Here is a 24,455-nt window from a genome sequence, read left to right as displayed (position 1 = left end):
AAGAGCAAGGAGGATGTCTTCTTTCCCCTAGGCCCTGAATACACGGGATGCAGGAAAGAACACAGCTACCCCTTGAGAGGCTGTGGGAGGCAGCATCCCCAGGGAGAGCTGGGTTTCGATTAGAACAGCGAAGCAAAGGAGGCATTCACAGTAGAGGGCATCAGGGATGTCGCTGCTGATGGATGGGGGCAGAAAGTGGGGCATAGAGAGCTGCATGGGACAGAAGTATCCAGGGGAGTCATGGGCTTCCTACAGGGCCTGGGATAAAGGGATTGACAAGATTAGTCTGAGACAGGATAGGAAGCCATGCTACCTGGAGATGGGGGAGCTGGGGAGATGCGGGTCTTCCCAGAAGCACTCTGGGCTCCTTTCCCACTCTTGCTGAGGCCTGTGGGAGCTCAGATGCAGGCTGTTCTAGAGAGAACACATGTAGCCCGAGGGTTTTTTTTTTGAGATGGAGTCTCGCTCTGTCCCCCAGGCTGGAGTGCAGTGGCCTGATCTCGGCTCACTGCAAGCTCCACCTTCTGGGTTCACGCCATTCTCCTGCCTCAGCCTCCAGAGTACCTGGGACTACAGGCACCTGCCATCACACTTGGCTAATTTTTTGTATTTTTAGTAGAGACAGGGTTTCATCATGTTAGCCAGGATGGTCTCGATCTCCTGACCTCGTGATCCACCCACCTTGACAGGCCCATCTTGGAGTCAAGAAATATTGATTTCTTCCTTCAGGCTGGATACTCTCACGTGACAGGAATTCCAGGGACAGTGCAGGCACAAGCTAAAGCGTCTATGTATTTACTTGGGTTTACATGGCTGCTGGAGGCAACTGGCACGGTCCACCTCCTCAGGAGTGGCTGCCACTCCGTATTTGTTATGACTACGGTTTTCCAGCTATTGTCTGCTGTTGACCTCCCAGTGTGACAGCTAACCAATGCAACAAACTAAGTAGGCTAATTAATGGCAGCAAGAGAAGTCTCCCTGCCCCACCTGTGTTATACAACTGCACTGGATGGTGGTGATCTGGTCTTTTCCAAAGCAGCTAGAAATAAAGACCCGTGTGTTCACTTGCCTCCTACCTACAGCAGTGGAACCCAGTGAGGGACAGTACTTTTCTCCCTCACTCCATGAATGACCCTACAATGAATTATTTTTCCCCTAAAGCAAGGGAGAAAGAGTATAGATTTTAAAAGGGTATGTGACCCTTATTTTTCTATCTTAGGAAAACAATAGCCAAACCACCTAGTCACTTGTGTACATATTTACATTTATTTACAAAAGTTTCTGTATCATCAGTAAAAACAATTTACTGACAAAAAAGCAAGCACCTAGTCATATAATAAGTTGATGACAGTCGAAACTAATGCTTGTTCTTTGTTAGTGGATATTTCTTCTTAAAAAAGCAGCTGCTTCAAGTTACATTTCCAACAGTTGTTCAAAAATTGTAGTACTCAAATGAGAAATCAGATGGCTTTTTAGTTTTTAAAATAATTTAGTTATTATGCTGTTGTCTTCATCTTCTGTTACCAATCAATTGGAACTACAAAAAGAAAATCATATTATTAACTTGTAAAATGTAGTAAATCTGGGCTGCAGACCAGGTGTCTTAATTACCCTCCTATTCTAATGTGAATAGCCCTTTTTTTTTTTGAGACAGAGTCTCGCTCTGTCGCCCAGGCTGGAGTGCAGTGGCGCAATCTCGGCTCACTGCAAGCTCCGCCTCCCGGGTTCACGCCATTCTCCTGCCTCAGCCTCTCCGAGTAGCTGGGACTACAGGCGCCCACCACCACGCCCGGCTAATTTTTTGTATTTTTAGTAGAGACAGGGTTTCACCGTGGTCTCGATCTCCTGACCTGGTGATCCGCCCGCCTCGGCCTCCCAAAGTGCTGGGATTACAAGCGTGAGCCACGGCGCCCGGCCTGTGAATAGCCCTTTTGTAATAAACTCATCAAAGCCAAGGGAGCTAGGGAGCAGGGATGAAGGAAGCACTGCCTTGAGCGCTCTTGGGACGGTAGTCTGAGTAACACCTGAAGAACAGCCTTCAGGATGCTGCACTCAATGGCAGTCCCAAGACTCCTCCCGCCGACTCTGAGTATAACTGAAAGACTGAACAACAGAGTTGAGACTGTTAGACCCATATGTAAACTGTCACCCATTTGTAACAGCTACGTCCTTCTTCGCTACATGAAACTCCTGGGGATGGTTTTCTTCCTACCTCAAACTTATCTTCCTGTTTAGTCACCTCTGTGGCAATGACAGAACAATCTCTGGCTGTCTTGGAGTGAATCAGCCAAAAAACAAAACCGCATCCTTGAGCAAGCCCTGAAACCGAGTCCATTTCCTGGCCTCCTCCCCCATGATCTGCATATTTCCACTGAGCTCAAAATCAGACCAGGCCAGAGCTCCCCAAACATTTATATCTCATCGGTAACAAGAATTCATGAGAAATTAGTGCTGTGGTCACAGGGGTGAGGTAAAGGACAGCAAACTAGAAGTTTCCCTCCTTGGGAGCCTCACAGAACATGAAATGGGTGCTGTGACTTTCTCAGGGGGATAAAGTGGGAAATGTTTGTAAACCAGGTTGGCATGCACAGGATTCTTGTTGGGGCAGCTTTTTGCTGGTCTCTGCTCCCCTGCCCTCTCCCAGCAGTCTCCTCACCCACTACAAGGAATCAAGCCTGCTTCTCCAGCTGGGCTCCTGCCTGAGGTGCTACGTGTAAATCTTTCTTCTCGGAGAAATAGGACTCCCTGCTTCCTTTTTAATTTGGCTAACTTTGTGATCTGTTCTCTAGAAACTTACACAAAAAATACCAGGGCACTCGGAAATTGCCTACGTTGAACTGCCTGGGTGAGAAGTGTGGCGTGGCCATTTCCCGTCAGATGTCTGCTATCTACTCATCTGTCCTCTGTTGTTCCTAATTGGGTTTAGTTCTTCCTGGTCCTGCTCTCACACAGCTGAGGAAATATTGCATTTGTTCCTGGTTATGCTTGCCCCTTTCTCATCTCCTCCCCCGATCTCCTCCATCTCCACCATATACAGAACCTTTTAACATTTTAATTTAACTTAATTTTTTTGATGCCCAGGCAGGTCTCTTAACTCCTGGGCTCAAGAAATCCTTCCGCTAACTCCAAAGCTCAAGCGATCCTCCCACCTCAGCCTCCCAAGTAGCTGAGACTACAGGTGTGTGCTACCATAGCCAGCTTCATAACCCTTTAGTAACTGAGCTTAGGGAATTCCCCCTGCTGCCACAGTGGGTTCTTTAAATTTAAAAATAATTATTAAATAGGCAGTAAACACACATGATGCAGAATTTGAATAGTAAATAAAAATACACCAAGAAAAGTAAGCTCCTCTCTCAATCTCAGCCCCAAATACTCAGGTCTCTCCCTAGAATGTCACCTTAGAGAGGTGTTACCTTTCTAGACTCATCATTCCAAAGCAGTGCTTTTCAAAATGTTTCTGCTCAAGAACCTGTAATGGCTGCCTATTTCCACATCACTGCATTCCAAGGACCTCCTTGCAAATATTCAGTGTCTTTTGCGTCTACTTTAACTCGATGCCAGGCAGATCAATCTTACTATCAAATAAATCACAACAGATTTAATTCCCTCTCATGTATTTGCCTCTGCTGTTTATCCCACCTGAAATGCCTTTTCTACTCCACTCTTGTTCTGAAAATGTAGGTCACATCCTACCCCCTCCAAAGCTTCTCTGATTTTTCTGGCCTCTCCAATTCCCCTGCATTGGTTGCTCAGCCCTTACCATCGTATCACACATTCTGCCTATCACCTGTGCTTCCTGCCTAAGCCCTTCTAAGAGTTTCTTATGCTCACGTGCATCCATTCTCTCTCCCTGGTGTGGCCACAAGCTTCTTGTGGGAGGAGCCCTATTATATGGTTTCTCTGAATCCCACACAATGTCTAGCCTCGCTGGGTACTCTGACCCCACCCTATCAGCTAGCACAGTGCCTGGTATCGCATAATCTCCATAATGTTTGTTGTGGTGAAAGGAACAGATGAAGGGATGAGTTCCGGAATGCCCATCCCCTTTCCCCTGGCCCTGGATGATGCCCCCCTACCCCCATCATTGGCAGTGGTGGCTATGCTTCCCCCATCCACTCAGAGTTCCCCTCCACTGTAACCACCTAGATCTCAGCAGAGACCTAACTTGGCTCTCGCACTCACCTGGGGCTCACACATATTGCTCAGATCTGAAATGCCCTCCTCTGACCACAAGCCTGGAGGTTCCTACCTCTCCCACCTCACCTCATTTCCAGCTACTTGGCTCCTCTCTGCCCAGCCTCCCAGCCCATCAACGCCTCATGGCCTTGGGTCCTCCCAGCTTGGGCCTGTGGCCGGCTGAGCTGTTCCTCGGACTCTCTTGCCCCCAGGCCTCCTGCCACAGCTTGTTTCTCCTGCACTGTTCCACCTGGCAGCTGAGGAGAAAGGACACCTTGTGGCCCATCCATCGATCCCACCTCACCTAGGCCCTTGCTGCTGCTTAGCCACCCTCGCTTCATCCCTGCACTGACCACAGCAACTGACTCAACAAAACCAAAGGTCTTAACCCCTCGCCTACCTCCTTGTCTTTGCAGCTTTAACATGTAGCCTCCTCCCTCGAGTCTCTAACCCAGGGCTACCCTGGCTCTGATCCTGGACTTTGCTTCCCCAGTCCTGCCTCCTCTGCCTCTTCCCATCACCCTAGGGCATCTGGCTTTTCTTTCTTAGTGACCTCAGGTGCTCATGGCATCAATTACTGTCCAGATGAAGAGGTGCCCCAATCTGTAACTCTAGCCTGAAGCCCACATCTCCAATTCTGTGCATGGACATAACTACCCAGGTAATACACCAGTACCCCAAAATCAACCTGTGAAAGCAAAAATTCATAATTTTCCTTCCCAACCAAGATTCCTGTGTGACTCCTCTGTAACACTTGGTCCTGTCGCTTTTATTTTTCTTGAAAAATAATAGTAACAATAATCATAATGGCTAACATTTATTTAACACTATTATGAGCCAGCCACTATTGTAAGCATTTTACTTATATTAATATATTTTGACACAGTTATTTCTATGTGATTATCTATGCTATCATTGTCATTTCTATACTATCATTATGCCCATTTTCCACAGAAGACTACCAAAGCACAGAGAGTTTAAGTGACTTGTCCAAGGCCTGTGAGAAATGGAGCTGGCATTTGAACGAGGGAGTTTGGCATCAGAGCCTACACTGCCAGATGAAAGTTTTGCTAACAGGATCTCTGCTGTTTCTCTCAAACCTAGCTCTGTATATTCAGTTCTGCCACCATTACCCTGACTCAGGCCCTCTTCTCTGCTTGGCTGGATTATTTCATTATTCCACTAACCATTGTCCTCATCTCATCTCCTATTAATTCGTCCCATGCTTTGCCAGCAGAGTGATCTTACTAAAGCATAGTTCTGCTAGAAAACTCTGCAGTTTTCCCTAAAGAATGACCCAAAGCCTCTCTCAAAGTCTCAGCCTGGCCCAACCTGCCAGCCCAGCCCCATCTTTCTCTAATGCCTCAACACTCTCTGCTCCAAAGAGGACGGCTTGCTACTTCTTGTCCTGCCCTTCACACCCTGGGCCTTAACTCTTCCCCTCATCCCTCAACACCCAGCTCATGCCTCTGCCTCCTGACCACCAGTGGGATCTGCCAGGAGGGGGCCTCTTGGAGCATCCTATGGCAGTTTATTAAACCAACACTGCTGCTAATTGTGTTTATGTTCTATCTTTTATATGTGACTACAGGCCCAGCTCTGACCCTGGCTCCTGAAGTGAAGACTATCCCTGGTCCAACTTTTCCTGGGATGGGAGGTGGAGGGAGTGTATTGTAGTGGTTAACAGTGTAACTCTTGGAGTCCGAAGACCTAGATTTAAATCCCAGCCCACCACTTACTAGCAATGTGACCTTGACATCTCACTTGACTTCTACAAATCTCATATGCACTGTCTCTAAGCAAGGTATGATACTCCTCCTGCAAGGCTCATTGAGAGGGTTCCAGGAAACAATATGCACAGAGTGGCTAGTGCAGTGCATGGCACACAGTTGGTACTTAATACACTATGGTTAGTATATCTGCTGATGTTACTACTTATTACTGTACAAGGCAACCAACAGATGAGTACAATCTGGCTTCCCAAGTAATGGGCATCTACAGCAGGGCTGCTGTTGTTCTGGCACAGAGTGCACAGCCTGCAGCATACTTACTTGGTTCTGTCTGGTTTTCTGTCACATTTCAGAATACCTAAAAATGAAGAAATTGTCTTCTCATTTACAGAACTGAAAAGAAAAGCTGAAATGTGGAGTTACTGACTGCCTATTAGAAGCCTAAATATGGAAAACTAAGCCAGAGCCCTATTACCCTGGGATTTCCTGCTATCCTATATGCTTTAAATCAAATTGGCTACAGAGCTGGTCCAAAGAGTTGTTCAAAAATTGGTCAGAACATGATAGATAACCAAATGCAAAAACTGTTGACAAAATGGCTAATTTTACCTTGTGCATAAGGCTGAAGATGCAGGGAAGGCTAGAATGGTTTGGACTAATGCTGTCCAATAGAAATATAATGCAAGCCACATAAGCAATTTAAAATTTTTGGTATCCACATTACAAAGTAAAAAAAAATGTAAATTTTAATATTTTATTTAACACAATGTGTCACAAATATAAAATTATTTCAACATGTACTCAATATAGCCATTTTTTTAATGAGATATTTTACATTCTTTCACACATGGTCTTAGAAACTTATTATTTTACACTCACAGCACATGATAATTTGGACTCCCACATTTCAAGTGCTCCATGGCCACATGTAGCTCATGGCTACTATTTCAGACATTAAGACAGTGCTCCCACACATGCATGCATCGCTTTCCTGCCCACAGTAGGCATCTGCCCGACCCTAGAACTATGCTAGTGGTTCAGAAGCCTAGTCAATAGGGTTGACTAGAGCTTATAAAGTTGTCTGTCAACTACAACTAGGCAGCTTTGGAGCTGTTTCCATTCAACTCTTTCCTCTTCTGAAGGTTCCATGCCAAACATCTCACTATTTCCCAATTAATGACTTTAAGGTTGCTTAAAGGTTGAGGTGCTTGCTGAGTTTTTTTGTTTGTTTTTTGAGACAGGGTCTCACTCCATCACCCAGGCTGGAGTGCAGTGGCACAATCTCAGCTCACTGCCACCTCTGCCCCCCTCCTGCCTCAGCCTCCTGAGTAGCTGGGACTACAGGCATGCACCACCATGCATGGCTAATTTTTGTATTTTTTTGTAGAGATAGTGTTTCACCATATTGTCCAGGCTGGTCTCAAACTCCTGGGCTCAAGTGATGAACACACCTTGACCTCTCAATGTGCTGGGATTACAGGCATGAGCCACCATGCCTGGCCTCCGAATTTTTTTTTTTTTTTTTTTAAGAACAAATTTTTTCAGATTATCTGGGGCTAACAGTACTGACCATGGGAGTAATTTTCTGTATATTGAATGACCTTTTTTTTTTTTTAAGTTAAATCAACCAATTGTTTTGAAGTTCTATGGAAATTCAGTGCCACCTCTCTTTAGTTCAGGTATCCTGGGTTAGTTCTTTAATTGAGATCTACAACAACACTGAGTGGAAAATGATTTTAGTTTCTGAGAACCAACCTGTTCAGGAGATGATTAACTATTATACTGCTATTTGGGGATTAAAATAGATTTTTAAAAAATTTTGAGCTCCCAAAATATTTTATGCATTGGGCAATAGCTGAAAACTTTCTTCAGCTGATTGTTATAATATTGTTTAGTGGAGAGTCAACTGGTTGATAATCTATTACTTAGGGATGGATTTTCATGGTATTTACAACTTATAATATGAAAATGTTATCGCCAGGAAATTATATTTAGCACTGATATCGCAAAATAGTCTAGTTCTGCACTGACCAAGAAAACTTTCTGCAATGATAGGATTATTCCTTATCTGGGCTATCCAGTATGGTAGCCACTAGCCAGATGTAGGTATTGAGCACTTGAAAGGTGGTTAGTGTAACTGAGGAATGAATCTTAAATTTAATGGTATTTCATTTTAAATTATATATTTAAATAATCATATGTGGCTAATTGGCTACTATACTAAACAGTACAGGTCTAAGGAAACTGAAATCTAGTTTATAAACTTGATTCGGGACATAATGGATCCTAGATACTGTCACTTGTAGAAAGTTTACTCTTTGGCATTCCCTGTCTGGCATATTTCCTTTTGGTGAAGGCTGATATGGAAACTGCTGTGGCATCAGGAATATCTACTCTTCAGATTTACAGCCTGCTCCCTGTCCTTTGGGATTTGAGAGGGATTACTCACTACCAGGAATGAACAGGCTGGGAACAAATTCTCCAAGTCATCAGTTCTCCAAGCTGTATGACTGCCCAAGATTGCTAGGGGACTCAGAAGGCTCAGGAAGTAATACAAGCACGATTACTTGTATTACGTAAGTCACTTAACCAAAACTCCTTTCCTACCTGGGAGCCCCATTCATGGTATATGACATGAAAATTACAAAGGTGGCAGCCTAAAGAGGTCTTTAGCAAACTCCGACTTGGAGACCAGAAGTTTAACTATATTTTGAAGCAGATCACAGGTAAAAGGAGGCTATGCAACAGGTCCAGGCTGTGTTCCCAGGCCTATAAAGCTCTCTGTGGCCCAAGGATTCATTCTACCTTGAGATAATGCAGGATCTTTGGAGGAACCTAGCGTGCTCAGCAGTCCCACACAAGTAAAGCAAAAAAGTTTTTGTTTCTTTTCAAATGTCTAAAATTTCAAACTTTATTTTCATCCTTAAACTATTTTCTGACCTTTGGAAAACCAATGCAAGTTTGAAAACTATTTTGTTTTAAAAAGCATACATACCATTCACATACAGCATAACACATGTTATAATTACTGCTAATGGTGCGGGTATAAGTGCATATCTGTGTCTTGAATGACCTATAAAAAAAAAGAAAAGAAATTCAACTAGTTGAACTGATCAGAATGGATCCTCATTATTTGCAGATTCCACCTTGCGATTTGCTTATTTACTGAAATTTATTTGTAATCCACAAATCAATACCCATAGCAGTCATTCTCAGACGTAGAACAGTGATGAAAACTTTGAGTCACCCAATAAGCAGATTCCCAGCAGAGATGGAAAAAGGTAAAGCTCTGCCTTCTTGTTTCAGTTCTTACACTGTTAACAAGTGTCCTATTTGCAGTCTATTTAGTGCCATGATTTTGCATTTTTATGCTTTTTTGTTGGTGATTTCACTATTTTAAATGGTCCCAAAGTATAGTGTTGAAGTGCTGACAAGAGTTCCTAAGTGCAAGAAGGCTGCGATGTGCCTTGCAGAGAAAATAGGTGTATTAGATAAGCTTCACTTAGGCATGAGTTACAGTGCTGTTGACTATGAGTTCAATGTCAATAAATCAACACTATATATTAAGGTTTATTTAAACAGAAATACACATAAAACAAGGTTATAAACGATCATTAACAAAAATGTTATGACTAGAGGCTCACAGGAACCTACCCCTGTATTTCCCCCAGGAACATTACTTCAGTACTTGCTATTTCACTGTTAACTTGACTCTGTAGAACTACTATCAATAGCAAGATTTGACTATTTCTAAACAAACTTATATGCACAAGCTTGATACATTCCAGACCCTGTGTTATTTAATAAAAGAAGCAAATGTTCCACTAGAAGGCTTGTTTCTGACCATCTCATACTGCCAGTGGAAGCAGAACTTGGCATTGTGTTTGGTAGGGCAATTCTGGCAGTTGTATATAATAAGCCTTAAAAATATTTATCATGAAGCATCTAGACATTGCACTAAGTCATGTGCCTATAGTCTCACTAAGTCATTACAATGTTGGGCAAGTGCCTTAACCTCTCAGTGCCTCCATTTTCTCATAGGGTAACTATACTTGAGACTAATAAATATACTTATCTCATAGGGTAGTTGCATTTAAGAACAGCTGTTATATACTGTCATTAACCTACTGAGTAGATGTTATTGGTATCTCCATTAATATCTTGTGACTCTGCACTTCCATTTCTAAGATGTCATCCTGGGGAAACTATCAATGATGTGCCCTTCCTCTCCCCGCAAAAAGGCACAAAGGTATTTACTGCAGCCTTACTTAATATACCATAAGGCAAAAACAACCTAAGTTGTTTTCACAGCAGCTCCTTGCTTTCACAAAAAACTGTGGTATGTTCATGAGGTAAACTCTATCCAGCTATTGAAAATCCAAAATCAGAGTACACAGTGCACTGCTAAAGGATTGGGGAGGGGTCACTAAGAACAAATGTGACATGGATATGGGAAAGGAGGGAAAGGAAGGGAGAGGAGGAAGAGAGAAAGAAACTGAATGAATAAATGAGAATAAGGATATGATCGTACTTTCCTTTTATGAGTAACACAGGTGTGTTGGAACAAATAGGCAGTCACCTATTGGTCAGATTTGAGAAGACCCTGGCCAGAAACTGCTAGGTGCCCCTGAACATCATTTTCCCTTCTTTAGTAGCAAAATTCAGATTTTCTTTGGCAATAATACTCCCCAAGTAGTGTTTGTATACTTCCTTCAGGTGGCATACGATGCCTGGTTGCTTTTCTTTTCATGATGTCAGTGCCATTGAAGATCATTGTCTAGAGACATAATTTCATCAAGGGTTTGCAAAGTGGTTTAGTCTATCATTCCTTCTTTACTAACTACAATCTTCACATAAAGATAAACTGCCCCTCATCAACAATGTGGTTACTCTGAGGTTCAATTTATATAGGAAAAGCAGCATTTGATTCTTCTCTTTCTTTATCATTTTTCAAAATAATGAGTTAACTCCCAAGCATTCTCTAGAGATGACCAATGAGTTTTTAAATTTGTTTTTAATACATTACAAACTCATGAACTGAGCACAATTGATGTGTTTCAGTCTACTGAAGTTGTTATTCTTATTGATGTTCCAATTGTCTTATTTTTGGCCAGAGGGAACCTCTTCAGAGTGGCTCCTGAGTCCTGTTGGTACCATCATGGTAAGTCTTTTTTGATAGCTTTCTTGTTATGTGGTAAAATAAGATATTCAAGGCTTATTTTAATGCATTCCATGCCCAAGGTATAGAATCAGCCAACTGTCCCAAAGGCCCTGGTTCATTTTCATGGGAAATGATAATTAGGTACCATAATCTGGGTGAAGGTGGCCAATCATCCCGGTTTTCCTGAAACTGAAGAGTTTCCTGGGATGTGAAATTTGGGTGCTGAAACTGGGAAGTCTGGGCACGGCCAGGTAACACTGGTCACTCAAATCTGGGTAGAAGAAGCATGCAAATTGCTACAGGACTGGCTTTTGTTTCTAGAACATTTCAATGGACACAACCAGGAAATACACAATTTTCTAAGAGACAAAATACATTAATGGGTCATGCTGGCATTATGTTGAACCCTGTTAAGCTGCCAAGATTCAATGGTTTTTGACTACAGAAACAGCAATTTCTTATGGTTCAAATTAATACCTTTAAATAAATCCAGGGCTACAGTGTTTACTTAAGCTAATCAATTTACAGCTGAATCTCCTTTCTTTCATGCCAAACATCCCAATATTCAATAATAACAATATAAATATTCATTTGCATTTTCCTGCAATACATACTCAACAGTAACCAAATACCAGCATTACTGCTAACTATATAATTACTTAAAACATTACAATTTTTTTCTTTGTAGTTCTTTTTATCCTCAGAATGCAGTCCCTTGAAATACGCACCCAAATTACTATGTTTTTAAAACACTTGGAATGGTTCCTCTATTTGGGGTTATTCCACAAACTTGATTCATGGCTTAGTACATTAGCTTCACTTAGCTTTAAATATTTTTGAGTTTCAGGTTCACAACAAAACTGAGCAGAAGTTACAGAAAGTTTGCACATACATCCTGCCCCTACACATGCATAGCCTCCCCATTATCAATATCCCTCACCAGAGTGGTACATTTTTTAGAATTAATGAAACCACTCTGATACATCATTATCATTAAAAAATCCATACTTTACATTAGCATTCAGTTGTACATTCTGTGGGTTTGGACAAATGTATAATAACATCGTTACAGTATCATACAGAGTATTTTCACTTCCCCCAAACTCCTCTGTGTTCCACCTTTTCATATCCCCTGCCAACCACTAATCTTTTTACAGTCTCCACAGTTTTGCCTTTTCCAGAATGTCATATAGGTAAAATTTACATAGCATGTAGCCTGTTCAGATTGGATTCTTTGACTTAGTAATATGCATTTAAGTTTCCTCCATGTCTTTTCATGGCTTGATAGTTCTTTTCAGTGCTGAATAATATTCTATTGTCTGTATGTACCACAGTTTATTTGTCCATTCACTTACTGAAGGACATCTTGGTTGCTTCCAAGTTTTGACAATTATTAATAAAGATGCTATAACCATCCATGTGAAGGTTTTTATGTCAACATAAGTTTTTAATGCCTTTGGGTAAATAGCAAGAAGCATGACAATTGTGTTGAATGGTAAGAGTATGTACAGTTTTGTAAGAAACTGCCAAACTGTCTTCCAAAGTGGCTGTACCATTTTGCATTCCCACCTGCAATGAATGAGAGTTGCTCCACATCCTCACCGGCATTTGGTGCTGTCAGTGTTCTAGATTTTGGCCAGTGTGATAGGCGTGAAGTGGTATTTCACTGTTGTCTTAGTTTCCATTTCCCTGTTGCCTGTTGACATAGGACATGCCCAGCTAATTTTTGTATTTTTACAAAATAGAAAATAGTAGAAATGGGGTTTCCCCATGTTGGCCAGGCTGGTCTTGAACTCCTGACCTCAGGTGATCCGCCTGCCTCGGCCTCCCAAAGTGCTGGGATTACAGACGTGAGCCACTGCACCCGGCCCAGGAGTATCTTTTTATATCCCTATTTGCCATCTGTATATCTTCTTTGGAGAGGTGTGTGATGAGGTCTTTGACTCATCTTTTAATTGGGTTGTTTGTGTTTTTCTTGTTGAGTTTTAAGAGTTTTTTGTATATTTTGTATAATAGTCTTTTATCAGATGTGTCTTTTGCAAATATTTTCTCCCAGTCTGTGGCTTGGCTTCTCATTCTCTTGAAATTGTCTTTCATAGAGCAATGTTTTTAATTTTAATGAAGAACAGCTTACCAATTCTTTCTTTCATGAATCATGTCTTCGGTGTCGTATCTAAAAAGTCATCATATCCAAAGTTATCTAGGTTTTCTCTTATGTTTTGGGAGTCTTATGGTTTTGCATTTCACATTTAGATCTATGGTCCATTTTGAGTAAAATTTTGTGAAGGGCATAAGGTCTGTGTTTAGATTCATTTTTTTTGCATGTGGATGTCCAGTTGTTACAGCACTATTTGTTGAAAAGATCATCTTTGCTCCATTGTATTGCCTTTGCTCCTTTGCCAAAGATCAGTTGACCATATTTATGTTGGTTTATTTCTGGGCTCTCTATTCTGATTCACTGATCTATTTGTCTTTTATTTTTCCACCAATACCACACTATGTTGACTAATGTAGCTTTATAGTAAGTCTTGAAGTTGAGTAGAATCAGTCCTCCAATTTTGTTCTCCTTCAATATTTTGCTGGCTATTCTGGTCTTTTGCCTGCCCATTTAACCTTAAAATCAGTTTGTTGATATCCACAAATTACTTCTGATATTTTGCTTGGGATTGCACTGAATTTATAGAGCAAATTGGAAATAACTGACATCTTCACAATAAGGAGTCTTCCTATCTATGAACATAGAATATCTCTCCATTTATGTAGTTCTTCTTTGATTTTGTTCATCAGTTTTGTTGATTTTCTCATATAAATCTGGTACATATTTTGTTATTGTACCTAAGTATTGCATTTTTGGGGTGCTAAGGTAAATGCTATTGTGTTTTAAACTTCAGATTCCACTTGTTCATTGCTGTTATAGAAAAGTGATTGACTTTTGTATATTAACTTTGTATCCTACAACTGTGCTATAGTTTTTTATTAGTTCCAGGAGGTTTTTGGTCAATTTGTTTGGATTGTATACATAGATATTCATGTCATCTGAGAACTAAAACAATTTTCTTTCTTTCTTCTCATCTGTATAACTTTTATTTCCTTTTCTTGTCTTATGGCATTAGTTAGTGCTTATAGTACAATATTGAAAAGGAGTGGTGAGAAGAACATTCTTTCCTTGTTCCTAGTCTTAGTGGGAAAGCTTCAAGTTTCTCACCATTACAGATGATGTTAGCTGCAGGATTTTTTGTAGGCATTTGTTAAGAAGTTGAAAAAGTTTCCCCTCTATTCCTAGTTTACTGAGAGTTTTTATCATAAATTGATGTTGGATTTTGTCAAATGCTTTTTCTGTACCTATTGGTATGATCATGTGATTTTTCTTTCATAGTCTGTCAATGTGATGGATTACATTAATTGATTTTCATATGTTGAACCTGCCTTGCACACCTGAGATAAATACCACTTAGTCATGATGTATAATTCTTTCTATATGCTGTTGGATCCAATTTGCTAATATTTTGTTTAAGGTTTCTACATGTATGTTCATGAGAAATATTTGTCTTAATTTTCTTTTCTTGTATTATTCTTTGGTTTTAGCACAAGAATAATGCTGGCCTCATAAAATGAGTTGGAAAGTATGCCCTCTGCTTCTATCTTCTAAAAGAGATTGTAAAGAATTAGTATTTCTTCCTTAAATATCTGGTAGAATTCACCAATGAACCCATCTTTCTGTTTTGGAAGACTATTAATTATTGGTGCTTTCTGTTTTGGAAGATTATTAATTATTGATTTATTTAAACTGCCAGGCTGAAGTGATCCTCCCACCTCAGTCTCCCAAGTAGCTAGGACTACAGACACATGCCACAACACCTCAGTAACCTTTTAATTTTTAGTAGAGATAGGGTCTCCCTATGTTGCCCAGGCTGGTCTTGAACTCTCAGCCTCAAGCAATCCTCTTGTCTTGGCCTCACAAAGTGTTGGGACTATAGGCATAAGCCACTGCACGCAGCCTTCTTTCTCAGTTTTTCAAAGCAGAGTGCACATTCTTAATCACTATTCCTCCCAGTGGAAAGTTATAAAAGTCACAAGAGACCAACTTAAATCAGTCCCAAAATTCTCCTACTTCTGTTTCTGCCTGTTACATTTCATCTGGTTCAAACTTTGTTCAAATATTCTTAACATTCTTCATCTCAGTCTACATAATGTTATTTCCTATGTTGCATTTCTTTCCTTCTTCTCCTTTTTCCTACTTGCACATATTTTTGTGTTTCTATGATGAATTTTTCCAATTTCTCCCATTTTTCTTAGGAGTAAGATCAAAGGATGTTTTTTTGAGGCTCTATCTTCAGAGTCCTTCAGTGACTTACTCCCTGCAGGTAACATAATGTCCACCCCAGCTATGAAAGAAAGATCATCTAGTTGAACTCAGAACAATGTTTGTTCTACATAACTTCAGGTCGGAGCTGAACAATGTTTCTTTTATGTTCTTGGTCCATAAATGTGGACAACAGTTGGAAACTGGTACTCTAAAGAATATCCTCTTGCCCACCCCTTCAAAAAATGTGCACTTTCCCTAGGCTCCCATTTAGAGTTCTGTGTCAATGTGGGGGGTGTTACAATCATCCTACTTCTTCCCAGCAGTTATCTAAAAGAGAATGGTGAAGTCCACTGGGTTTCTTTACCTGGAAATAACCTTTGACTCTCAAAGGTACTCAGATTTTATTCTCCTCTTTCACAGCCAAATATATAACTGGCCTATTGGACTACCCCTCTTCTTACTTAAAGCCCAGGAATCTGGTTCCTACCCTCATCTATTCACAAGGTCTGTCAACAATGACCTCCTAAGTGCCAAATCCACAACCTCTTCTACATTGTCCTCCTTAAACCATTGGCTGTATATAATGTTATACCAAATGTCCTCTCTTGAAACTCTTCCTGTATCCTGAATAACAACTAGCAGTTTTATAGTGACTAACCATCAATACTCTTTCCCACATGCTATTTTATTTAATTTCCTCAGCCCTTGTAAAGTAAGTATTATTATCCCCCACATTCACACTGCCAGTAAGCAATGAAATCAGGTCCAGGACCCAGATTTTCTCGCCCGAATCCCATGTTCTCTTCTATCCAGAATTTTCTCCTGCCCTCAACTTCTCAATTTTCTAATCTGCATAAGTCTGTCTATATTCACGGGCTGCCATAAACCAGCTTTCTGACCTTGAGGTCTCTGAACATCTGTAGCACAGGCATAAAACCTCCATGCTATCTACTCTGACCGCGATAAGGAGATAAGGAGGAGCAAACTGTAGGAGCATGACACAAAGCCAAGAAATAATTGCTCACTAGCTTTCTTTCCATCTCCCAATGCCTTGGAGCTGCAATTTTCAAATGGTTTACCAATGGGAGTAAATTCCAAATTCCAGATTATAATTCTCCATCTCTGAGTCATCTTCTTACTTTCACTTCCCAATACAATGGGGAAGACACAGTGCTTTGAGTTCAGATGGAGTTGGATGTCAAATCCTGGCTTTGCTCTTAATAAATGTGTATATTTGGTCAAGTTATTTAACCTCACTGTGCCTCAGATTCCTCCTTTATAAATACCCACACCACTGGGTTGTTGTGTGGATTAAATGTGACACATTTATGTAAATCATTTACAGGAGTTTGTTGTGGAGCAGGCCTTCAGTAAGTATTAGTTCCTTCCCCCAATACAATATGAGGTGGACAAGAACTCTGTCCTCAATCTTAACTGTCTCTAAAATTCTCCTTTAAATTGTGTTTAACTAGTTAGTAACCCCATCACCCCATTTCTGGGCTGCAGTGATGGTATGACAGTAGATGTCATGACTAAATTGACCACAAACCACAAAAAGGTCCTACTAGACAAAATGTTACAAGAAACATGAGATAATGAGGCAAAAAATTAAGTTACATTTGACCAATATCAACTATGTATATCTATATGGTATGGGTTTCTCTAGCTCATTCCTATGAATAAATCAAAGAAAACTTTAAAATTTGATTTATTTTGAAACATATAGAAAGTCAGGATGGTATCATACAAAAACACTCTGGAATTCAAAGACCTAAATTTTAATTCTATCTCCAATACTTAAGTGACCTTGGGCAAGTCACCCCACCTGGTTGACCCTGTCTCCCTATTCTTTTTTTTTTTTTTAGATGGAGTCTCGCTCTGTCACCCAGGCTGGAGTGCAGTGGCACGGTCTCGGCTCACTGCCAGCTCCGCCTCCCGGGTTCACGCCATTCTCCTGCCTCAGCCTCCTGAGTAGCTGGGACTACAGGTGCCCGCCAACACGCCCAACTAATTTTTTGTATTTTTAGTAGAGATGGGGTTTCACCGTGTTAGCCAGGATGATCTCAATCTCCTGACCTTGTGATCCGCCCGCCTCAGCCTCCCAAAGTGTTGGGATTACAGGTGTGAGCCACCGCACCCGGCTACCTGTCTCCTCATTCTTAAAAGGTAAGTAATAACTGTCTGGCCAATCTAAAATAATAGTGGTGAGGAGCAAATGAGGCATTTATTTGAAGGGTTTGCTAAAGGAGAGCAGGCTAGTCAATGTGAGTTAGTTTGCTTCACTGATAAAGCATTGGAAAGTTTAGATGAGAAATCAAAACCTGAAAAAGTAAGATCTAGTATTTAACTGTTACACTTGCATGGATTTGTATCTATTATGATGCATGTGGTTCCACACAAAAGCATTCAAAAATCATCTCAGGAAAAAAAAAAAAAAGATCCTAGACTGTTACTGTTCAAAAGAACCATTAAGATCATTAAGTTCAGCTCCTGGTTTGCATTTTAAAAGGAGAAGGTCCTCCAATATTTGGTTAACAGAAACCAGGGCCAGAAGCCCAGATGTATGTCTCAGATGTCAACACTACTCCAGGATTTAAACCTAAGACCTATCAAGCAACATTCCTCAAACTTTCAAAATCTATTGTATATATGTGAACTATCAATTTGGAAGAAAATGTAAAAGAAGGATAAATCACCATTATTTAATAATTAAAAGAATTTTTTCAAATTAATAGTACTTACTTCAAATCAATAAGAGGAATATTATTCCTCTTATGATCTTTTACCAGACTATCTACAGGGAAAGTAATCTTACTTTCAGTAAAAGTCTTCAAATTCTAATGGCAAACATAAAGTTAAAACTGGTGCAAGGGCAAAACCTTTAAAAATCCCCTGAAATATTCCATGTAATTCTATAGAGGGATCTTACCCAGCAATTATTTCCTTCAAGTATTTTGTCTCTTGGAACACTTAAAACTTTTCAAGATTTCAACTTGCTTGCTCTGTCTATATGTGGTCATCTTCTTCCTCCTTGTCAGTTAGATGCAGCACACATATACCAAAAGGCAAAAGCACACTGGTTTTATTTTTTGTTGTTCCCGTTATAAAGCAACTATCTGCTTTTACAACAAATTGCATTTCCATATCGTATGCCTTGGGTATTATGTAACACTCAAAAGGTGGAATTAATGAAGGAATGTTTGCTCCAAGCTTAACTATTATAACTTTGCAGCTTGTTTTAAAAACTTCTTGCAATTGTGTGACTTGTACAAACAGTGCTCCTTTGAGTGACACCTCTGTGGGTTTGATCTTTTCTCTGTCTTCAAAAATCAAATCTATCAGTTATAAATTGGGACTCATTTGCACTTTTTTTTTTCTCCATGTTTCATGACTTTAATAGAATATTCTAACTATTATGTACAAATTGAAAACACTGTATTCAGTTATAAATGTGTTCTAAGGTTAGGCTGAGCACTCTCTACAGGCCTGGTCAGCGCGGACACGGCCATCCCCGGCTGCCAGAGAGTGCTGTCACCCACTTGAAAACCCCACTCGCCAGCCACCAACCGGTCACACCAACCAGGACCTTCAGACAGGATGAATGGTGGGGCCCAGCAATGGGACTACTGAGAAAGCAGGACTTGACGCTCATATGCTCAAATGAAACACAGGACTTCCCAGCCCAGCCCCTCACTGGAGAAGACCGCTGGATCCCGACTCCGGCAGCAGCGCGGTGCCTGTGTCACGAGGACAGGCTCGCGTCTTCAGCCCTGGTGGCAGGAAGCAGTGTTTCTTCTGCACAGCCCTTGCTCCTACTAGGAAGTGGCACATCTTCCTGCTCAGGTCACCAGGGTGGTTCAGAAATGGCAAGGACGAGCGACAGCAAAAGGCCGCAGTCCTCATAGGCAAGAAGGGATAAATAAATATGAGGTGACCCGTGGCAGCTCTCTGAGCTGGTGTCCCACAACCCTGACCCAACCCTAAAAAAAGAAAATCAAAAAGCAACATCCTAAGGAGAACATGGCCCTACTCTACACAGCCCTTCTGAGATGATTAGCATACAGCAGGTGATGCAGGCTGCACACTCAGCAGATTAAGCAGCTGAAAACAGCGAATGGGTTTCTTCAAATGAAAGGAAAGAATTCAGTCCAAACGTAGGAGTGGTAGGAGAGGTTCTAGATCCCTGGAACCTCATCACCAGACCTCGGCCCTTTTAGCCAAGTGATCCCCACCCCAACCCACCCCACCCCAATGGGGTCTATGGGGCCCTCCCACAGGGAAAGGCCCAGGCAAGTCCAGAGCTACAGGCACCAAGGCTGCAGAGGGTACTGGACAAAACCTCCTATTTCTGAAATGCATTTCAGTTGCCACTGTACACGTTAAGCAAAATAATAAGGAAAAAGGAAAAGTGAAAGTGAAAATCATGCACTTGAAAACAATTAGACGGAGTAAGCGCTGTCGATGGTATTGTGCCGCATGCGGCAAAGGCTGAGGCCTCCCCCCACAGGCCCGGAGTCGCGACAGCCCGTCTGCCAGGCGCCTACCTCCACTTCCTGCTGCTGCTTGCATTCCGCCGGCTGGCTGGGTTCCTTGTTGGGATTAATTTCTACCTCATCCTCATCTTCTCCCTCCTCGTTACCTTCTAATTCGCCCTCTTCTTCATCTTCGTCAAAATTGTCGTCATCCTCTAAGGCCTCTCCAGCGAAGTACAGCACAGCCTGCGGGACTATCCGCTCACAGAAAAAGTGTCCAATTCAAAATCAGAGGCTAATACGAATTCAGAATCTTTATCCAGTGATTCTCTATCCCCAGATGCTTTCAGTGGATTGAAGAAGTTGAAAAATGACTCATTGGATACTTGTTTGGTAATTGTTCTAACAGTGCCTGGACCCTTACGCTTCTGCTTTTTCTTGATGGTTTTGACAGTAACATTCTTTCCTTTCTTCCAGTCAATAGTATACCCGTCGCAGTCCATGATCTCAGGACCTGCAAATAAAAAGGGATCAGCCTTATCTGGTTCTGATTTCATCTTGCAGGTTTTTCTCAGGACTGAGTTGGCAAAGTAGTCGTTGGGTTCAAAGTGAAACTCTTAATATAAAAGACATAGGCTGTCCAGGGTCAGAAAACTTCACTTTAATATCCTGCGGGTGTTTCAATATTGGTTCATCATATTCCTGGACTAATTCACTTAGCATATCTACATTTCTAAATATGGTAAACCAGAACTCTGGAATTCCTTTGGGATTTGGCTATTCAGCTGTTGCTGCTGCTTTTTCTGTTATGACTACTTTATTTTTCATGTCTCCAGCCAATTTCTCCTCCTCTTCATTTTCACTGTGCCATTCTGATTCCATATCAGATGTTGGTTCAACATCACCGGTGATAAATTCTCTTCTCTTGTCAAAGAGAGGCTGGTATAATGCTGCATATTTTCTTTCCAAGTCATGAACTTCTTCAAATAACTTGGCTCCTATATGAGCGCATCTCACCTGAATTTGTTTCAATGCATTAATTCTTCTTTTTAGCTTTAGGTAAAGTTTCGATGTAGCTGGAAGAGGTGTGAGGGGCATTGTCAAGTCGCTCCTGTAAAGCTGCCAAAACTCCAGGATTCTGCATCACCTGATCCGTGGGCTTTTCCATCTTACTTGCATTTTTAGCAGCTTCCACGAAATCTGAAGGAACCCCATCTGAAAAACTGTTTTCTGCCATCTGAATGTTTTTATCCCCTTGTCTGGTAAACCAAGTCCCGTGAGTAACGAGGTTAAGGCACTCAGGCCAGTCCTCGGGGAGCGAGCACACGCCGCCCATCTCGCTCGCGCCGCACAGCTCCCAACAACTAAGATGCAATGCCAAGGACTTTCTTCCCCATCAGACATGCCCTCGTCCACACGAAACTTACAATCAAAACCCCAGTTAGCCCAGCCTGACCCCATAGATGCTCACGATGACCATCGCCCTACGGAAAAACTCAAATTCCTAAACATCTAATAAAGAGGTCCTGGACGTCTCCACCTTAAAAACGGGAAGCCTGAACGCTCCTCCGGGTGCGCCGCGGCCCTCGGGGTACGCGGGGCTGGCTGGTCTAGCGGGAGATTTGAGCTGCCGGCCCCCACTCGCCGCCCTCTATGCCTCCTCCGCTGGGCCACCGCCGAGGAAGCCGCGCAGAACAAAGCGACTTGACCTTCAGGGCAGTGGGAGGCCGGGCAGGGGCGCGCCAGGTGCTGTGAGGGGCCACCCGCCAGCGCCCCAGGCCGAGGCTCCAGGCCCCAAGCCCCAGGCCCGCCGCTGCCCACCCTGACGAGGACGCTTACTTTTTCTTGAAAAATGTCTTTCCTTTCCCAAAAGTTACTCTGCTTTGTCTGAAAATAATATAACTTTAATGGCTTTAAGTTATTGTTTGAAAGGGTTCAGAAAAGACAATAAATGGGAGACTTAGAGTGGCTCACCAGTTAAAATCCAAGTTTCTTATATTTCTTGTATTTGCTAATTTCCCTTATCTGTTTCAGCTGTTTGTTCAGAAAAATTTCATTCATAGACTCACCTTATCCCAGCCCTAGAGACTCATATTCTCTATTTGCCCTGGAATCCTGTTCACTATTTACAATTATATTATTCTGAATAATAGTATTTACTATTTTCATCTCTTCTTTTATATTTTAATAAACCACTTTCAAGTCACTGACCTTTTTGTTTGTTAAACTGGGGATATAATGTAAAAAACAGATAATAAAAATTGCAAATGTAAATAATACTAAAACAACATTAGAAAATCATAGCCAAGACAGATTGTCATGATATTAACTTAGTGTTAGGCCTAAGGAAACATATCAAATGCATGTTCCTGTAGTAGGTATGTAACCTTTGAGAACATAATGATTATTAACAATATTATAAAGCAGCATTTTGAATAGTTAAAACCATGGGCTCTAGAGCCAGATAGCCTCTACTCAAAGCCAGGTTCTGCCACTTACTAGCTGTTACCTTGGGCAAACAACTTAAACTCTCTCTCTGTTGGTTTCTCACCAGGAAACAGGGATAAATACTAGTACACAACTTATAGGTTGTATGAGGATTGATGTGAAGATTGAATTAATTAACATATGTATTAGAATGGTGGTCAACACAGAAAGTGCTAAATAATGTTAGCTTTGTATCTATAATGGGGTCTCTGTTAAAAATTGTAACTTGTTTTACATTTCAAAATTGTGAACCTTATGTTAGTCACCACATCTGTGGTTTGAAAGCCTCCATGACACATTTAGTTATTTACTCACCACTGCATGGGATACAGGTTGTCAAACTGATTAATGATGTTCTTTTAAATAATGGATTGCTAGCAGTACACTGTATCTGTATTTCTTGTGGACGATCATTTTCCATCTTAAAATATATCTTGGTTGAGTTACTTTTACATTGCTCCATAGAACAATCCCATGAGTACTCTGTAAGTTCTCGATGGCTGTTGTAATCCTTCGGTATCATGCATTGGACTTCAATGCTTCCATTAGTCAATGCACAAGTTAGTGTAGGAGATGGAAGAGGCTCTGGAAAAAAAAGTGTAATATTTAGTACAGAAAATAGTAATATTTAGACTTACCATCTGCAAATTTATGAAGAGCTCGCAACTTCCTTATGACCTTGAAAGGATAAGCAGACAAACTCCTTGAGCATCAAGGAGTGAGAAGTCTTTCTTTTGCTAGGTCAGATCTACCTGTTCAAATTTAACAGAATAAATTCAGACCCTGATATGGTTTGGCTCTGGGTCCCCACCCAAATCTCATCTTGAATTGTAATCCCCATGTGTCGAGGGAGGGACCTGGTGGGAGGTGATTGTACCATGGGGGATGGTTTCCCCATGCTATTCTCGTGATAGAGAGCAAGTTCTCATGACATCTGTTGGTTTAAAAGTGTGTGGCAGTTCTCTCTCTCTCTCCTGCTGCCTTGTGAAAAAAGTGCTTGCTTCTCCTTCGCCTTCTGCCATGATTGTAAGTTTCCCGAGGCCTCCCCAGCCATGTGGAACTGTGAGTCATTAAACCTCTTTTCTTTATAAATTACCTAGTTTCAGGTAGTTCTTTATAGCAGTGTGAAAACAGACCAATACAGGCCCCAAATCCCTTATCCTCAAGTCTTAAATCAAAAAATCTCTGAAGCCAAAAGAGTCTTCACAAATTGGTAGCAAAATCATTTAGCTGCAAATCCTGACCTGACCTGAATTAACACAAGGATTTGAGTCTTTATTTTCTCACTTACTTCAAATATTCATTATCATTTTACCACAAAAATATTTCTGTGCTTGGCAGGACACAGTGGCTCATGGCTATACTCCCAGCACTTTGGGAGGCAGGGGCAGGAGGATGGCTTGAGGCCAGGAGTTCAAGACCAGCCTGAGCAACATAGCAAGACCCTGTCTTTATAAAAAGTTTAAAGATTAGCCAGCCATCATGGCTCCTGCCTATAGTCTCAGCTACTTGGAACTACTTGAACCAAGGAATCTGAAGCTACAGTGAGTTATGATTGTGCCAGGGCACTCTAGCTCACTGCACACAGTGGGCTATGATTGCATCAGACTGAGACCTTGTCTCTAAATATATAGGAATGAAGTAAATACTTGTTCCTATGCTTGACCCATAGGGTGCTCCCCATAATTAAGTGAGGTGCTTAATATGCAGAGGAAATACCTTGTATTACCTTTCCAAAATGTAAAAAAAAAAATTTAATTCCATAACACATCTGACTCAACACATTTTGTGAAAAGTGGAGCTACACAGAGCCTTGTCGGGCCCTGCCTATTGGTTGGGCTGGACCTGTTAATAGGCAGTGTAGGGTGCAGCATGTGTCACAGATCTGCCTGTCCAGAGGCCTCGCTCCCACCCTTCCTCTAGGAAGCGCCTCCTATTGGCTAAGGCCGCGTGGACCTACAAGGATGAGTTAAGACACTAACATGTCACATTCTGCCATTGTTGCCCTTTAAAAGACTCAAGGCTAATTACTTTGTCCTATTAGTCATTTATTTGTTAATTCATATGCCTTCTTGCATCTCAGCTACCCTCCAGCAATTAATCGTAAGAGGCTTGAGGAAACA

The 24,455-nt window shown here is 41.4% G+C and overlaps 1 protein-coding gene and 1 pseudogene across 2 annotated transcripts in view; both read right to left on the bottom strand.

The window, feature by feature from the left end:
* Positions 1 to 1,243: 1,243 nt before the first annotated feature.
* CD58 (CD58 molecule) overlaps positions 1,244 to 24,455 on the bottom strand; it is a 57,447-nt gene continuing 34,235 nt past the window's right edge. Inside the window, exons 3-6 of one of the 2 annotated variants that reach the window (XM_032154885.2) lie at positions 22,648 to 22,917; positions 8,902 to 8,979; positions 6,228 to 6,264; positions 1,244 to 1,537 (exon numbers count right to left, since the gene is read on the bottom strand). In XM_032154885.2, the coding sequence (XP_032010776.1) occupies positions 1,528 to 1,537; positions 6,228 to 6,264; positions 8,902 to 8,979; positions 22,648 to 22,917 (395 nt within the window). In that variant the 3' untranslated portion in view covers positions 1,244 to 1,527. The remainder of the gene's footprint in view (positions 1,538 to 6,227; positions 6,265 to 8,901; positions 8,980 to 22,647; positions 22,918 to 24,455) is intronic. The other variant, XM_032154886.2, reaches the window with a different exon arrangement.
* Positions 19,748 to 21,555, bottom strand: LOC116469553 (nucleosome assembly protein 1-like 4; annotated as a pseudogene).

This window comes from Hylobates moloch, unplaced genomic scaffold (assembly GCF_009828535.3).
Source record: "Hylobates moloch isolate HMO894 unplaced genomic scaffold, HMol_V3 SCAFFOLD_5, whole genome shotgun sequence".
Taxonomy (NCBI): domain Eukaryota; kingdom Metazoa; phylum Chordata; class Mammalia; order Primates; family Hylobatidae; genus Hylobates; species Hylobates moloch.
Note: the sequence above shows the minus strand (reverse complement) of the source record. Positions and strands in the feature narration are given on the sequence as shown.